The sequence below is a fragment of the Trichogramma pretiosum genome, unplaced genomic scaffold (assembly GCF_000599845.2).
Source record: "Trichogramma pretiosum strain Unisexual culture from Peru unplaced genomic scaffold, Tpre_2.0 scaffold40, whole genome shotgun sequence".
Classification (NCBI taxonomy): Eukaryota; Metazoa; Arthropoda; class Insecta; order Hymenoptera; family Trichogrammatidae; genus Trichogramma; species Trichogramma pretiosum.
In genome coordinates, this window is record NW_019641657.1 from 1,280,736 (window position 1) to 1,299,168 (window position 18,433).

At 38.2% G+C, this 18,433-nt stretch overlaps 1 protein-coding gene across 11 annotated transcripts in view; it reads left to right on the forward strand.

Annotated features, from left to right (window-relative positions):
• The window catches only part of LOC106657507 (glycogen synthase kinase-3 beta), a 43,037-nt gene extending 24,886 nt beyond the window's left edge, over positions 1–18,151 (forward strand). For 3 of the 11 annotated variants that reach the window (XM_014379065.2, XM_014379069.2, XM_014379067.2), the window contains 7 exons: positions 13,171–13,361; positions 13,444–13,527; positions 14,384–14,509; positions 15,075–15,312; positions 15,394–15,587; positions 16,968–17,402; positions 17,729–18,151. In XM_014379065.2, the coding sequence (XP_014234551.1) occupies positions 13,171–13,361; positions 13,444–13,527; positions 14,384–14,509; positions 15,075–15,312; positions 15,394–15,587; positions 16,968–17,399 (1,265 nt within the window). In that variant the 3' untranslated portion in view covers positions 17,400–17,402; positions 17,729–18,151. Of the gene's footprint in view, positions 1–7,166; positions 7,863–10,976; positions 11,524–13,143; positions 13,362–13,443; positions 13,528–14,383; positions 14,510–15,074; positions 15,313–15,393; positions 15,588–16,967; positions 17,403–17,728 lie in introns of those variants that run through there. The other 8 variants (XM_014379060.2, XM_014379061.2, XM_023460198.1 and 5 more) reach the window with 8 other exon arrangements.
• The last annotated feature ends 282 nt before the right edge of the window (positions 18,152–18,433 follow it).

Consider the following 18,433-nt stretch of genomic DNA (forward strand, 5'->3'; position numbering starts at 1 on the left):
TAATAATTAATGAGAATATGGCACAGGATATCCATGTCGAGCATCTTGATGAACAATCAAACAGAGAATTCATTCGTCCAATGGAAAATTAAAACAAAAAAGAAGAAAAAATAAAACTTTTCTTATTGAATCGAGGCCGAATTCAGTTATGCAGCTCTGCAACGAAGAAAGATGAACAATGGCTGATCTATCGATAGCGTGGGTAACTGAAAAGAGGCGATTCCAGGAGCCAATTTAAAAAAAGTAATTATTAAACCACCTGCTCATGTTTTTCTATATGATCAATGAAAGCCCACGCAAAATTTATACGCCAGCTCTTCCGCACTTGTGTGTGCTGCGACGTAGCATCGAGACGCGTGCAAAATTCCCCTGCACGTTGGATACGTGGTGTATGCACGTCGAGTCTTTTTTTTACAAGCTATTTCGTATAAAGCACGACATACCCAAGAGAGAATCGTGTTGGAGATCGCGAAATTTTTGTGCATGCGGCAAAAGATAACCAAGGCAGCAGACGGTTTGTGCACATTTTCTGCTAATCTTTTTGTTTATCTTGAGAAAAAAAAGAGAGTCAATAAATAATTTGAGAGAGATGCAAAGTAAGATAATCAACCAAGTATAAACTTTCGGTTGAGCGATTTTTGCGTCGCATTATATTTCTCGCATTTTGGAATTATTTCGTTTCGATAACTCATTGGAGATTACGTACGCGTACGTACCGAAATGAAAAATCGCCAAGCCAGCAACAGCAGCGAGAGCAGCGAGAGCGGCGAGTGCGTGATATTCTCTCTTCCCCAATCGCTCATTACAATCTTCTTACGCGTACAATCTTTGTTTTGCCCATACACGTACGGAGAGCACTACATTTATATACAACAAGCGCGAGCGTGTCAGCTGATTTTGCGCCAACAAAACGCGGTGTGAAATAAACTGACAAAGGAGAGAGAGAGAGAGAGAGAGAGAGAGAGAGAGAGAGAGAGAGAGAGAGAGAGAAATTTTTTCTCTCTCCTACGTTATAGGCATTCGCAAAGAAGGTCACGGTGCGCCCGAGCGACGACGTCATCGCAGACCGTTTCGATCATGTGCGCAAAGCCGACACTTTGCCTTTCGTCAACCGTTATATACACATATTACGCTTTTTTTTCTCGTTTTTACCTATCATAATAACGCTAGCGTTGAAAAGCGCAATTTTTTTTCGCGTCTTTGTTCGATGATACGTTGCTCTCATTATTTTTTATCGTAGTTTTACTATGGTGATAACAGCTGATACATCATTAATCAATAATTTATTTCTTAATTAATTTACGAGAATATAATAACAAACGTCGAAATTTGTAAAAGTTACAAATGTCATTACGTCGACGATGACGTTGCGGGCACAAACACGTATTTTTATGCATGCAATATCAAATGTTTTTCTCGAACAATGAGTGCTCATGATTAGCTTAGGTTTCATAAATCAGACTGCGATCGTGCATTATCGAAACATGCGTAAGAAGCGCGTAATTGGTATGCGTTGTACGAAAATCTCGGCTTACATTATATTACATTAACATTACAGATGTTAAAATATGCAAATGTCAATTAACGCCTTGCGTGATCGAAGTGCGAGTACGCAGCCAATTACGGGCTCGCGCGAAAAATGTCACATAGTAAGAGTATACATTATTTTCGTTTGATATTGAGATGTATTATATGCGCCGTATCTATATTCCATTATTATTTAAGCCATTCGCACCGCGAGAGATGGAAAATGTTCTCTGTTGCTCTTGATAAAACAAAGTAAATATAACGAGCGCAGCTGCCGCGCCGGTTGAAGTGGTTTACAAACTGAAAATGTAAATGAAGGACGCGCGCGGCGCATCACTTCGCATAATGTATTATATATTATAATGTATACACGTGCAGTGCCGCGCGAACGCAGATCAATTGTGCACGCGTATACATTCTCTCTCTCTCTCACTGGCAATCGCATTTTCCATATATTTATTCGGTCGCTCTTTCGGCAAGAATGAAAAAAAAGCTGACGGAGAGAAGCCGACACGAACAAATTGAAGATAGATAAACATTTTCCAAGATATCAAACGTGTACATACACAATACACAAACACACGTACATTCTTTAAATAATCACACTCAACATTTCGAAAACACTGATTTTTCTGCCCTGAAAATTTTTCTCTTGCTCTATACAAGATTGCACTTTGTTTCGGGCGCGCGTCATAATATTATCGTTGCTGGAATTGAAGAATAATATTTTCACCCCGAGGACGCGGCGCGGCGCGGTGCATTTTTGCATGCAGCTCGGTATGCGATCTCTCGGCGAGCGTAATTCTAAAATTACGCGCCTCACCTTTCGAGTGGCACTCTATACAGCCGATAATCCAGCCTTTGGCACGAGGTAACGTTCTTGCCATCGTCTCGAGCGAGGCGATTTTGATCTCTCGCATTCGAAATCGCGCGAGCCTCTGTAATACTTTGACCGAGAGAATCTACATCGTCCCAAATACACATATCTCGTAAACGACTTCAATTGTCTTGAATTCGTCAGCTGCGCGAAGATATCCCTACTTGTTGCTTGCACTCGTTCTAAAAATACTGCATAATTGTGCATGCACGAGACACGAGGCGTACATACGTACTTGCACATCTCCTGACTCTCTGTGCAAATATACGCGACGAGAGACTCTGCCTCTGCGCGCACAGTAGGCTTATCGGCCATTGTTCCGTTAGAAAAAAGCCATGTTTTTTTTCGCTTCTTTTATTCGACATTTGCTATAAACGTCTAAGATTAACGCTATCTCGCGAAAAATCGGATTCGATTGCGCAACTTTCGCCAAGTTTCGACGTTATCGCGTCAAGGTTTATTCGATTCCTAAGCCCCGCGCTTAACGTGCAATCCTAAAGCATTTTATCTCGCGCACGTGCATATAAAGTGTAACGCATTAAAGAGAAGCGAGGCAGGAAGTCGCGTATACTCTTTTATTTTATATTATAAATACGAACCCATGACAGAACTGTACGCAGAGAAATTCGGTGGGCAAGATCAGCATGCTCAAGTCCGCTGGAAATCAGCCAGAGATTCCGTCGTCTTTCCATGTGAATGAACTCGAGCTTTGAAATGCATATAAACTCGAGACAGTTTTTACTGCTCTTTTTCGAGCGCGATAAATTCGCGTTTGCTTTAAACCCCAAATAATTGCTAGATTTTAGTAGATTTGAATTTTTGCTTCATCAAGCACAGATAGAGTTGTCAAAGCGTCATAAATTCGACGTTCATCGATGAGATAAACAATATCTACATCGAAATCGATCCAAACTATTTGACCCACAATGGTGTTGTGTTCCTAAATACATATTAGAAGACGAATAGTGTTTTCGTGTATTTTCGCTAACCAATTTGAAAAACAAAAGTTTAGATACCGAACTGTAAGAGAGCCAATTCGTATTCAAATTACCTGCGACGGGGATCAAAGCTCGCAGAGTAGGTTTTAAATTCATCCTATTATCCGATCGGATGACGATCGCAGAACGAAAACGCGCGTAGTGTATTCCGTAATAAACAAACGGATGTCCGGACTCGTCCGTGCAAAAGAGAGAAAGAGAGTTAGCGAACGAGATAGTGAATAAGGGTATTATCAAAGCACTGTGTTTGCGTACCGAGTATACAATTAAATTAAATAAAAGTCAATTTTAAACTTTGCGGTGCATACTCCGGATAAACTTTGCACTTTATTTGCTAAAAAAATTGGTAGATAAGGTTTTTCCGTTGAAAAAAAGTGCAGGACTTTGTAAAATTCGACGACGCAGAAAAGCTCGTAGCTCGGTAAGATTACACGAACTCGCAAACTATCAAATTCACAAAAACAATCTGTAACTGCACGTAATATTCTTCGAATGCAATCGGCAATTGCGTAATTTTTTTCGATTCTATCCATTATATCACGGTCGCTTAATTACATTTTGCTTTAAGCTCTCGGGACTTGTTTTTTTGAAATTTTCCGATTTCGCGTCAAGAGCGACGAAGGGCATAAAACAGAGAGATTAAAGAATTTATTGAAGCCGCGAAGTAAATACGTAGCGAAATCCCTAAGAGAATTATAATGGACTATATTTTTTCTCTGCACGCGTCAGATCGGAATAAGAAGAAAAAAAGAATTGTCCACGCAGCTGACGAAGTGAGATCAGCATGACACATCGACAATCTGTGTATTATAATCATTACTTACTCGTCTTACGTTGGACATTAAAAAAATTTTAATGCGGCACGATTCACTACTGCGATGGACTGTGGACAAGTTTATGCATTGTAACGGCCGAGAGTGGAAAAGTTAATTTTAACTTCGGTACAATATAAACTAAAAATGTAACGATTATCTTCTCCAAGAAAGCTCGTCGCTTAAATTATTCACACATTACAGTGTGGAGTATTATTAAACGCAGACACCGAGGTAAAAATTACAGGCGCGAATATAATCGTAAAAGTAGCCAAGTATACATAAATATTATTATGACACTCGCTGCACTGCGAGAGAAGATTAAACGTGTCCCCCGCGCGCGTATAGCAGTGGTGTTATAGCGTTTGCGTGGTAGCTGCTCGAGATCTCCAATGGGTTCAATGACGTCAAAAACGTTATGCACTTGCTCACGTCGCCTGACATTTATATATATGCTGCTGCTTTAACTTCTACCACCCTGTGATGCGTTTATATACGCACACTACATCCACACTTGGGAGCGAGAGAGAGAGAAAGCATTTCGCTCTTTGTTCACGCAACTATCGAGTTTTTGTGTAGATCTTGTCTTCATTGTGACGTCAACTTCCGAGCTTTTTTTTCCAATTTGTATGCAAGATCTATTCTAAGTTATATTTAGACTAATAAAAGTAATGTATAGAGGTTTTTTACAACTATTCAATGCCGAGGCAATGTCAATTTGATAAACGTGTTTATCGAATCAAATCTCAGATAAAAGTCGGATTTCTACAGTCTATAAACTAAAGCGCGCGCTCACAAACCCCGAGAGTATTCCGATGGATTTTCTGTTAATGCTAAAAAAGATTGTAAACATCGTGTTCACGGGAGTGCATTACGTGTATGAAATCGGTTGGAGCTTTTAAAGCACATCCGCGCGTGTGCAGCAATATTTTGACTTACGAAGCGCGCGTGTTGGAAGCAAAGGTTTAATGTTCAAGTACCTATAAATACACGAGCGCCGTGAATTTCATCCTCTCCGATTCTTGTCTGCTGCGCTGTTGCCGCCGCTCGTGCACTTGTGTGCTGCAGTTCTCTCTCTCTCTCTTTCTGCGGCGGATGATATGGATAAGATATATAGGCCCCATAGTTTAATTGGTGCCTGTTTACGATGTGTGTGCCCCTCTGCACCGCTCAGCCGATATATAAAAGGCAATGGTAATTGGATTTGCTCGACGACGAATTATTAACGCGCAGCGCGCTTTTTTTCAACGCTATATATTATGCGTGAAACGCGTGCGGTGTGCACTTGGAGCAAAGAACGTCGGTTACTTATTTTTCAGCATTAAAAAGCCAATTATCGCTAGTTTTAAATCACACCTATTGCCATTCATTGTTGCTCCTTTTTTGCTGTCGGAATAGCCTTCAAATCATTCTTCGATTAACTCTAATGGAATTACGGAAATTCAAAGCTTAAAATCTCATCAGAGACACAAGATTTTCTCTAATGAATGAGTAAGAATCGCATTGGTTTTTTTTCCATAAAAGTGATAAAGTCCTCGGACTTGAGAAATTGCCGTACACGTGGAGTTGACATAATATTTGAGGTTGCAGATTTCGCGCAAATAAGGACTGAGCGATATCCAAACTCCACGTTACCCTCAACGTATTCTTGAATTAAAAATTCAAAGACTAATCACTTTTATCAATTTTGTATTCAATAATTTTTACTAATAGATTATAATTTATTTTCTTATTCTAATTGATTTTTTTTATAAATGTTTCATTATTTTTCATTTCCAATACCTGATTGAAAAAACGCAAATTTAAGTTCGAACCGGTTGCAAGCATACACTTGATCAAATATAATTAATCTGATGGTAAATTATGTATTATGGTTATTGACACATTATCGATTTCATGTAATCTCTCTTGTTACAATTATCGCGTAACTTGATTTTACACAATTATTGCCACGACGCTATCTTTTTCAAAAATGTTTATTAGTGTAATTTTTTACTTTTTTTATCTACTTTAATAGCACTTTTTTACCTTGCATGATACTTGATTGTTACATGTATTGATTTCATGTATAGTTTCATTTAAATGGCATATTATATATCAACGATAAAGCTAAAACCTTCCGATGTCATTATTAAACGTGAACGAAATAAATAAATAAAAATAAAATCGACTTCCTCGCCTTGCTGTTTACAAAACTGTTAACCCGTTATCGTTGGTAAAATTTTGCTCTTGTCTTAATTGCTCAAGCGCGTGTCTGATTTTCTCTCGGAACGAAATCGGCAAGGCCCGCGAGCAAATATAATAATGCATCGGTTTAGCTATAAATTCGTATCAAAATTGTTTTCACCACTGTTTACTAGCCAGCGCCGAGCCATTATTGTCCCATAAATCTCGGAAAAATCTGATAAGAGCTTGGAAAGTATCGATATATCCATTAAACCTTTCTCTTTAAAAGGAGCAATAAAAAAAAATAACACAAGAAAAAAATAACAGTCATCATTCGCCACTCGAAAGTTAGGAGGTACAAATCACGCGGTATTCAACGCGAGGAGAACATATATGTTACGATATATAGTGCGTGCGGTGGCCTCGTCTCGGGCTCTTCTACCAAAAAAAAAGGAACTCCGGAGTTCGAGCAAAGAAAAGCAAAAGTGCAGATAATACATACTCACGTATACACGTACACATACATAAGACAACATCGAGAGGTACATAAGATACACGTAGAAAGAGAGAGAGAGAGACGCACGGCGCGCACAATACCCGGCTCACTTGCCCCACTCTACTCGCTGCGGCCGCATACACCTCTATTATATCTTTCTCTCTCTCTCTCTCTCTCGCTTCTCTCTATTTTCCGGCTCTGCAGCAGCGGCGTCGTCGTTACTATACCGTTCTACGCTCAAGAATATCATCAGTCGTGTGCTTATACGGAGTCAGACAAGTGCTCCTCGCAGTGCGTTCGTGGGCAGCTCTGAGCGAGCACGAGAATCCTTTTGGCTCGGCAGTTTTTTTTTCGGCCCCGCTTGCTTATCCTCGAGGCTATGTAACGTGTAATCGTGTCTCGAGCACGATAATAAGTGCTCCGATCGTGTGCAGCGAACAAAAAATTACTTTTTAAAAATGGATTTTTATTTTATCGTATAAGTTTTGAAGAAAACATTTTTAAAAAAATACCTGTGAACTATCAAACGTAGACCTCATCAATCTGAAAGTGTTGTAAAAAAGTTATTTCGAATATAAGCTTAAACGTGTGATATTAGAGTTATAGTATATCGTTGATAAGAAATATAAGTGATAAAACAATGGCTCCCGCTCCCGAAGAGACCTATGTAAAACCCGCTCCCGAGGAGACGTGTGTAAAACCCGCTACCGAGGAAAAGTGGATACATCCCAGTTCCGAAAAGGTGTATGTAAAATTGAAACCCGGAGAGATGTTCATAAAATTCGCTCCGGACGAGATGAAATTAAAAATCGACGATAAGATGATGAATCCCGAATGGACGAAAAATATAACCAAAAAAGTCTCAAAAAGTGCCTCGAACCCGATGCAGCTGATGAAGCAAAGCACCGTCGATCTCAACGACAAGGAAGCCGGCAGTGCCTACAAAAGCATTCGTAAACTCTTGCGTCGATTCAAACCACGTAATAGTAAGGATTCTTTTTTGTTTAGAAAAAATAATCGCAGGCCTGACTGTTTTTTCTCCACTTCTACTTTTTTTCCGACAACTTTCTTTCCGATAAGAATTAAGTCAAGGAGGTGCTGCGACACAGAAATGCAGCAGGGTTTTTTTGCCAGGCCTTGAGACACACTGATCTGAAAATCGAAATGTATTGCTGCGGCTAACGTATTTCCGAGCCAAAAATGCATCGGGATCGCTTTGAATTCATGCGAGAGACAACTATTGCCTCTTATTCCAAGATAATATTTGAATAAAATGATTGCCAGTAGTTTTAGTAAATCGTAAAGAACAATGAATACATAAAATTGTTATCTTTCGCAAAAATTTGCATATTATGCCAGGAAATAAGATTTGAAGTACGTTTCAATTGTAATAGGATTATTAATTAAGTATGCGTGATTCATTTTGACCGGGACAATAGGCACAACAAACTTTCACTTCAGTAAATAAGAATTCATAATTAATGAATTTCAAAAATCACTGCTCAAAATGTATCGAGAACTAGTCATAACACACACACATCAGCCAAGACATCCTCACATCTTGTCACCCGCCAATTCTAACATAGATTCATTAGTTTATCTTTGAAATAGATCTTTTGTCCGAAGCATGACTCTTTTTTTATTGTGTGTCAAGGAAGATTTTATATGCAAAACAAAACAGGCTATTGTTTTAAGTATTGTTGAACTAATTTACCGTAATAGATTCTTCTTTACGTAACTAAATCTATACATCGGAAGTTCGATAGGCTAAACCTTATTTTTTTTGTCAATGCATATTGGATGCAGGCACGTGCGAGCCTGAGGTTCGATTTCTCTTTCGATCAACAATGTACACTTTGCATCATTGAATTGTCCACACACGTACGTACACTCGCGCATGAGTATCATTACTGGAAGCCCTATACTAACTTTGCGTACCGATGTGTATATATATTTTTTTATAATACAAAAAATCAATAAGCGTGTAGATCTATTATTAATCCTTTGATACAACTCGAATGATAGTCTGATACATACCTGTGAGAGTGTATATTTTTAAAAATACATTAACTTTTATCTCCGCGTTCATCCTCGATAAAAATTAACCGCGACGCGGAGAAAAATATATTACGAGAGGCGCAGCCCACGTGCCGGGTTTTTTTTTCTGCTACTTCACAGGATGTATTCGCGTAACGAGAAAAAAATGTATGCACATACGCGCGACTCGTAGCGAAATTTCTTCCTACATGCATTTTAAATAAACAAGGAAGCGCTTGAAAAGCACCGCGAAAATATAGACGGGCGTGTGCACTCTTGCACACGCACGTACACACACACACACACATGCCGTACGCGCACCCAATCTATTTCTAGATGAAAATTTTTGCTCTTTGCTTCACGTGGAAACATTCCGCCCGTAAGCAAGTTCGCAATTTGGTATCGCCGAGGCAACTATTACCGAAACTTTCGATAGAGATTTTATCGGACGAATTTTTATCACTCGAGCTCGATGATTTTTTTGTAGCTTTTGGCGTGTACTTCGATTAAGCAAAAAAAAAAAATTGTGACTTCTGTCACGTGGTCAAGATTGTCGACACGCGGTTACCTATCTTCTTTTTACGATTGTGGTTTTCCTTGTGTTTTGTATCTCTAATTTTTCTTCTTCGCAATTGTCTCGTTTGTTAAATCACTTTACACGTGATTTTATGCGCCACCTTGAAGTAGAGAGAGAGAGAGAGCTGTGAATGCCTTTTGTAAGCTGTAATTGCAACTTTTACCCAATAATTTATTTACTATCATCATTTTATGCTCATCGGTTTATAAAGTGAAAAAGTATCGATGCTCGATGCATTCAGAGAAATGAAGGCTTTATCTCTCGCGTTTCATTTCATACAGTTTTCATTTTTGACTAGAATTTTCTGTAAATTGATTAACGCGCTGACAATAATGAGCCGAAGTGAATGTAAACGAGATTGACGGATGATAAAATCGTGTTTTTTAATTCAAGTTTGTTTATTCACTGAATTAAATTCATTAATAAGTAATCGCATTTATCAATGAATTGCGCTCGATAAAGCTCGTGACGTATTTGCATGAAAAATATATATCAAGCACGAGTATAATAAATAACATAAATAATATAAATAATAAATAATGTACATAAGTATATGAGCGTGACACTAATCGAAAATGATTCCAATCGATCTCTAAAAAAATGCAAGTGCAACCACATTCATTGCTATAAATAAAGGGCCTTACCAAAAATATCTACTCGCTCGCGAGCAACTGCGTTTTATGCACCGCTACGCGCGGCGTGTGTTTTATGCGCGATCGTAAGTGGTCGCGTGAAATTCCAAGCTAAGGCGAGCAGTATATAGTAGTATAGACCTGAAACAGAGATTTTAAGCTAAAAAGAGAAGGCTAAAGCATAGCCGTCGTCGTCGTCGTCGTTCATTGCAGAGCCGTTGCCCCATCGGGAGCAAAGCCGACGGCGCCTCTCTTGCATGGAGTCTTCATCTTTTCATCGCAGGAGATTCCGACGTGAGAACAAACATTAATTCGAATTATTGTTTCCGGTTACGCATTCCTCTGTTGTAATCCGTCTTTAGGGATGAATCATCGTTTGCTTAGCATCGGTGTTTTGAGCCAAAAAGAGCCACACGTAGAAAAAAAGATAACCTGGTCGCGTGTCGACTATAGGTTATGCAGGTTCACGTGGATTGTACCAAAAAAACATTAACAATTTTCTTTCGACGTCGGCAAGCTCTATTCTCTCTTTCTCTCGGCAGAAATGAGAAAGAACAAAGGACGACTTCATTAATACAGAAGAGCAAGAGCTGCATACGTAAATGCACGATATATATCTCTATGTATACGCGCACAAACAAATTTGCACTTTTCTCACGAGACTCATTCTTCAACCTCGCAGAAGTACTCTTATCACAGAAATTTCCGAGATTCGTTTTTGCCGCCTCGCGCGTAATGTTTACAACTGTCGCTTTATATTACCGTAATGAAAGCGAGAGAGAGAAGAGAGAGAGGGTAAAGATCGAAAGAGAGTAGGTTACAGATTCGAGAATCTTATAAACAATAAGAGAGGCTCATTGCTTAGTCAGTGCGATCGAATTTCGAAAACATAATCGGGGACACACGTCGCCCGCCAGGCCGAATAAACACCTCGGCGTACGTGTCTGCTCTGCAAGTACTTGCACGGCATAAATCTCAGCTTCACACAACTAGACGTCATGAAAGCCAAGAAATACGCGAGTCGCGGCGATTTGTCGGTGGAAGATCCAAAATTGGACGATGAATCCTCGTCGAGTCATTCGACAGATTCCTCGAAGAAAAGGGTTTGCCGAGTTCCCACCGAATCTAGTGAACCAGTTATTTCGAAGAGGCCCGTCGTCAGGGTATTGTCCAACACCAGTGAACCAGATATTGAAAAAAAGTCCCTCTGTAGGGTATCGTCGACTAACAGCGAACCTCCGAGAACCGCCGCGACACTTTTCGCTGAAAGTTCATCAAGAAAGTTACAAAGCACGACCAAGAGAAAAATTAAGACGGCTATTTCAAGTATGTTTTCGTACGTTAGGGAGCGATATTTATTGTGGTGCGAGCTTTCACATAAACACGTATACATTGTCGATGGTACGTCGCTACAAGTTAGCTCTATTGTGTGAAGCCGTTAGCAGACAATCTATATATTTCAAACGAAAGTTTGTTTTAGTTCGGCTCGAGCGAGCGAAAGAGTAAAAGAGGGAGAGAGAGCGAGAGAAAAATGACGTCAGGACTTGCAGCTACGCAAGTTCGTTATTTTTATGATTAGCCATTGATAAAGTCAAGCTACGTCGAGCTAACTCGATCAATGAGTAACTGATATAAACATAATAAACATATTGTTCTCCTTGCTCGAGCGTAAATACGTTTCTTGAAAATTCCATAACGTACAGATTTTTACATACGCTATACTAGTATCGGGCTCTTATACTGGTTTATTCAATAAGTGCACTTTTACGCTCTTTCTCTCTCTTTCTCTAGCGAGTGAACCTACGCACATTATTCACTCGCATGTATCTGCCCGGGAGAAAAAAAATCAATATAATAACATTTAAGTAACGCGCTCATAGTCGCGCGAAAGATGCGCCGCATGCAACGCATTTTGTACTGTGTGAGTATGTGTGCGCGAGTGTGTGGGACGGCGCTTGTTGCGATCGTGTGCACTTGTCCGGCTACCACACGGTATGCAATAATATCTGCTGCTGCAGCGCGGAAAACTCGCGGGCGCGCGCGACTGAAGAAATGTCACACGCGCGCTCGGCCATTATTGTCATTATTTTTTTTTAATAGCGTTCTCTGGTCAATCTGCTCACGACGAGGAGCGAACAGGTCGATATTGGAATAAAATACAAGTGGTCTAGTCGAGCTTGATCGATGACGACTTCGTGCGGTACATCAACGTCAATCGGATCTCGGCACACTTTATATATACGCCTCGCGCGCGCGCGCATCTCGTGTCGCGCGATTATGCATGCGATTTTTGAATCGCGCGTATTATTCTCAAAAATGTACCTTACAAGAACGAGAGCTGCTGTTGTGTGTGTGTCGCTTTTCCGCGAGCGTGGAAAATGCGAGAATGCGAAATATATCCACCGACGTAAAAATTGTTCACTCGGTTAAACATTCTTGATATACGATACGAGAGCTCGTTCGTTTTTATTTTCTCTCGTAAAAAACGCATAATCTTTGTCTTTGCGTTGGACCGTATCCAGTAATAACTTTTTGCCTGCGTTTGACATGGAACTTTTTTATCCAGATAATATTGTAACTAAGAGAGCAGCGATATTTCTTTTGTGAAATGTACCATTTTTCGTGTTTTACGCTTTCCTCGCTCCTTTTTATTATTCAATATTTGAATATTATGAAATAGTACATAATACGAACACGTGTTGATTTTAATCGTGACGTATATTACGCACGCGTCATAGTGTTCTGATTTTTGATATAATTAAGGCTAGCTATCAGTGCATAAATATTCAATGGCCCAGGGGCTTTGCATAGGAATTGAGATAATTTATGCGTCAGCACGCGACGAAATTATACCCTGTCTATTATTTTGATACATGCTTTCACCATGATTGATTGAATGATGATTGAATAACTAAATTATCATGACAACTGCATTCATCTTTTATTGATTATTTATACGAATGTAATTATTGCAAACGCTTTACTATAATCGAAAACGTGTTTTTCTGTTTTTTTCTATGGGTGGCGGCGGCGGTTTGTACATCGCAGGCAAAGATGGCAGCAAGGTGACAACGGTCGTGGCGACACCCGGCGCTGGACCCGATCGTCCGCAGGAGATCGCCTACACGGACACCAAGGTCATTGGTAATGGCAGCTTCGGCGTCGTCTACCAGGCGAAGCTCTGTGAGACAGGCGAGACCGTGGCTATCAAAAAGGTCTTACAAGACAAAAGATTCAAAGTCAGTATTAAAACATTTTTCATCAACTATTTTGATAATGGTGGAATTTTCAATACTAAAGGAATTCTTATGCTCTTTTCAGAATCGAGAGTTACAAATAATGAGGCGCCTCGAACATTGCAACATCGTCAAACTAAAGTATTTCTTTTACTCCAGCGGTGATAAGGTAACTTTCGATTGCATTAATTCATCCATTTTTTTCAATTAGGAGTGGGTTAAAATTAAAATTAATTGAGTCTGTTTAAAAAATTATATTTTGGCTAAGTCGGAAAGTTTACTTTTAAATAGTGAGAAATGGAAAAAAAAATGAAATCTTTTACAAATCTGTTGTTCAATCGGTAGTTGTTTCGCATGTTTTCTTCTTCATTGGAAAATCTTATTTCACGTTTTCAACTTTTTTAAAAGTTAGTTCAATTTTATTATTTCAAAATCAAGTTTTGTTAATTTCGTTATTATAATTTGGCTCATCTTCAATCATTCGATTCAAATTTTCACGAAAGAACGATTCTAAGTTTTTATTATTTAATTTAATGCATGCCTCACTCTTTATATTATTTTTTGTAGAACATCTTAAGCGCGACTAATCCAGTTTTTCATGTGGACGTAAGTTAAAGCGTACCCCCGTACTGTAGACATAGAGTGATATATTATATCCTTTGGCGAGTCCATTAGGTAGCCACGCTTTTCTGAAAAAAATGTATTGATTTACTAATAATAGATACCGAACATGACAAAGTTTTGCTGTGTTTTCGGAAGATAATTCACGATTGAAACGGGAATACTGAGAAAAAATTACTGCATTAATTGATTGAGTCTAGAAAAAGCTCTGCGCTTGGCTAGTCAATGTAATTTGTTTTTTCTGAAAGAACCCTCGTAAAAGATCAGTATTGAATCTTTATTATCCGACTTATTTAAACTATGCATTACATAAAATAAAATGTTCTATCGGAAAAAATATTTTCTTTGAAGCTAGAAAAACGAATTATGTACAATCACCTTTATGATATTGTCATTTGACAAAGAAATTTTTATTGCAGAAAGACGAGGTTTACCTGAATCTAGTTCTGGAATACATACCTGAAACTGTATACAAAGTAGCCCGGCACTACAGCAAGAGCAAGCAAACGATACCCATAAGTTTTATAAAGGTAAGCATCGCAAATATAATCATTTTATTTTTAATATTATCGAAGAATAGCTCGTGAAGCGATATGAAAAATGTAGAAAATCTGAAAAGTCACATTTATGTAACAGAGCGCGAGTAAAATTCATCGCGTAAGTTGACGGCAACTCGTTTATATTTTAATAAATAATAACTGTTGACAATGACAACATGAAGCTCTATTCTTGTAACCGGCTTTTATTGCTTTATGAATGTGCATTTGAAAGATGGCGCGAACTTAAAAGGCTGATAGTTATCATAATCTTGGAGTATAACAAATTATTGCGATGAAATGTGAACAATGTCAGCTAATAAATCATACCTCGCTAAGTCTGCTTCGAACGACTGATGATCATTTTACATTAACGATCCACGACATTGAGTTTATTTAATCTGATGGATTATTTTGCTCGTGATGTATGCTTTTGTCAATAAAAAAACAAGGCTCCAGCACAACATTGTAATTTGTGTTAGAAAGCTACTCTTATCTAACAATTTTTTTCTAAATTTATAAATACTTAGACTAATTTTGTCTGTTTTTTCATTTTCAGCTGTACATGTACCAGCTTTTCCGTTCATTGGCATACATTCACTCGTTAGGGATTTGTCACAGAGATATTAAGCCACAAAATTTGCTACTCGACCCGGAGACGGGTATCTTGAAGCTTTGCGATTTTGGTTCGGCTAAACATCTCGTCAAAGGCGAGCCTAATGTATCTTACATTTGCAGTCGCTATTACCGAGCTCCAGAGTTAATCTTTGGTGCGATCGACTACACTACTAAAATTGGCAAGTTTTCAGAAAGGATATGATTTTTATACATTTTACTAAAATGAATAATTTTTAACAACTATTTGATCTCTATTTTAGATGTCTGGAGTGCTGGTTGTGTTCTCGCAGAGCTTTTGCTCGGTCAGCCAATTTTCCCCGGTGACAGTGGTGTCGATCAACTAGTGGAGATAATTAAGGTCCTCGGAACACCAACCCGTGATCAGATTCGGGAAATGAATCCAAATTATACTGAATTCAAATTCCCTCAGATCAAGTCTCATCCTTGGCAAAAAGTACGTTTCTTTTAATTTGTTTCACTCCCTACAGAATATCCTCACTAGGCACCGAATCGAAATGAAATGCGTTTCATTTCATGTATTTGTAACATTTCATGTGGATCTCTTGGTGACTAAATTTTTAAAAGCACAAATACTGTTAATACTCTTCATAATTCGAGTCACATGAGTTTTAGCTATTGATCAAATTGATAACCAAAATAATCAGTCACTGTTTGATATTCAAATCAATCATGCTCAAATAAATATACAAAGTTAAAGGATCGAACGGCTGAATTTTCAAAAATCTGGTGATAAATAAGCCAAATTAAAATCATGTATCATACAGCATTTGTTTTTTCACATATATCAAATCATGATTTGCAGTTTATGCTTCAACGAATGAGCTTACCAAAATGTTCCACCGAGCACCAAAAAATTAGAGTAAGTGGTGATATAAAGCTTTGGAACATGTTTAAATGACTGCAACGTTATACGTTTTTCTACGTGTTTTTCTTTCTATCTGCCAGCTCGTTCACTAACAAAATAAAACGAGTGAAAGACTCGTGATTTTCATATCAGCGAAAAAAGTAACTATTTTTTAGAAAAAAATTTTTGAACGGTCATAAGAACATTTTTTCAACTCACTTTGTTTAGAAGAACCTAGTTTCCATATTCATTGGTTCATGTCCGTACTTGGCCCCAAAATAACTTGATTGTATAAAAGGTCTTATATCATGATACGTAATTTCTTTATTGCTTGAAGATTATTGTCATATTACATGATTTCATTAGTACTGTCCTAGAACTTTTTGATAAACTGATAAAATACAAAAAGGTCTAACATTACTAATATTTTTCAATATAAAACATTCTCTGTGAAAAATCACTTACTCTGATGTTTTTGGGGCTCTCATATTTGGCACACAAACAAGAAATGAAAATATAAATTTAGAAATATTCATGAAGCTTATACGCATTACGTTTCCAAAACATTATACAAGTAACACCATAACAACTTTTGTAAAAAAGTTATCTAAAACTATGACAGTTACTTTACTGCACCATAACAAGTATCCATTCACCTCATAATACAATTAAAAAGTAACAATTACTTTTGATAAGTTAAACGAAACTAAATATTCATTGGTGTGAATAATTCAGCGACAACATAATCTTAAAAATCAAAGCACGATTTAATTTATTATTCAACTCACGAGATAAACATACTTAAACCATTGATGAACAATTATGTATCCCACATTAAAAACAAAGGAAGCGTTTCATACCCCTTTACCACGAAGAAGATTCAAGTATCTTCTATTTAATTCTAAAAAATCGTTGTAACAAAGAACTAATGACTAACTTTTGCTACTTTAATTAAACAAAAAAAATCAGGTATTCAGGGCACGCACGCCACCAGAAGCAATGGACCTGGTTGCCAGTCTGCTGGAGTATACGCCCTCGCGGCGTATGACACCGCTGAGCGCTTGCGCCCACAGCTTCTTCGATGAATTGCGCGAGCAGGGCACGCGACTACCGAACGCTCGGGAGCTACCGCCACTGTTCAATTTCACCGAGCACGAGCTCAGGATTCAGCCTCAGCTGAACAGCGTGCTCATTCCTAAACACATTGAGCAGCAGCCGTCTCCAGCGACGACCCAGGCCGAAGCCAGCAGCGCATCTGCGGCGGCGTCGAGCACAGCCGGCCCGACTCCCGGTACGCCCACCACGGCCGCGTCCGCTGCCGGCGGCAACGGGACCGAGACCGCTGCAGCCAACGCCGCGGCACAGAATGCCACTGACTCGAGCCAATCTAACATGGCTTAAATGGTGAGGTTTTTTATTGATTATTTTCAAGCTCGAATAATGATCGAAAATGGCGCTCTGCAACTGAAAAATTTAGCAAGTAGTTTATTATTGAAATATACCCTTAATTTATCATGCAATGCTATTTATTTTTACCAGCATATTTGATAAACCATTAGAGTAGCTGTCTTTATTGAATATTACTAAATCAATAAAAATTATAGTTTAACTCCATCAATAATATAGTTCAATGCAGATCACTACTTTAGGTTTTTAATTCTTAATATTACGCGTTGAAACGCTCAATTTTCAATTATTAATTAAAATTAATTATCATTCAAAATTAACAGGTGTGTTCATCCTTGAAGAACAGACTTTTTCTCATCTTACTTTTCAACTGGCTCTTATGACACTTTCTTCAGTCGACCGCAACAATAACTTGGACACTCTTCAAAGCATCAGCAATTTATGTGGATTAATTACACCAAATCCAAATACCCATACATAATCATCGGCGTGAGATATACAAGAAAAATACCAAGATGGGCACCTATTTTTCATAAATCTTTCATAAATAAGGTAAACGAGCGCAACTCGTTTAATCTTCAATGCTTCAATTGTCAAGATTTGCATTCATATAAACGTGCATACAAATCTTCAATCTTATGCGACGAAATAAGACAATTTCTCTTAAATTGTGTTTCAATTTAGGAGGAACGACACGTAGGTGCATGAACACATGCATTCAGAGATGTTTGCGACTATGTTTTAATCATAGTAAATAATATAGGCTCGAGCCTCGCGATGTAAAAATTAACGAGGAAAAGAATAAAATTAATTTTCATGTTCTTATCCTCTAAGATTTGGTATCGAATATTTTTTCGAAATGTACATAGCGAAAAAAGTCAGACACTAATCTTTTAAGACGATAATCTTTTAAGTTAACCAAACAAAATCGATTTGTGAATGTTAAATGTTAAATTTGACGATGCTTGGTATGAAAATTCTGGATGGAGTTATAATTATCAAGGAAAAAAGCCCACGCCACGTACAAG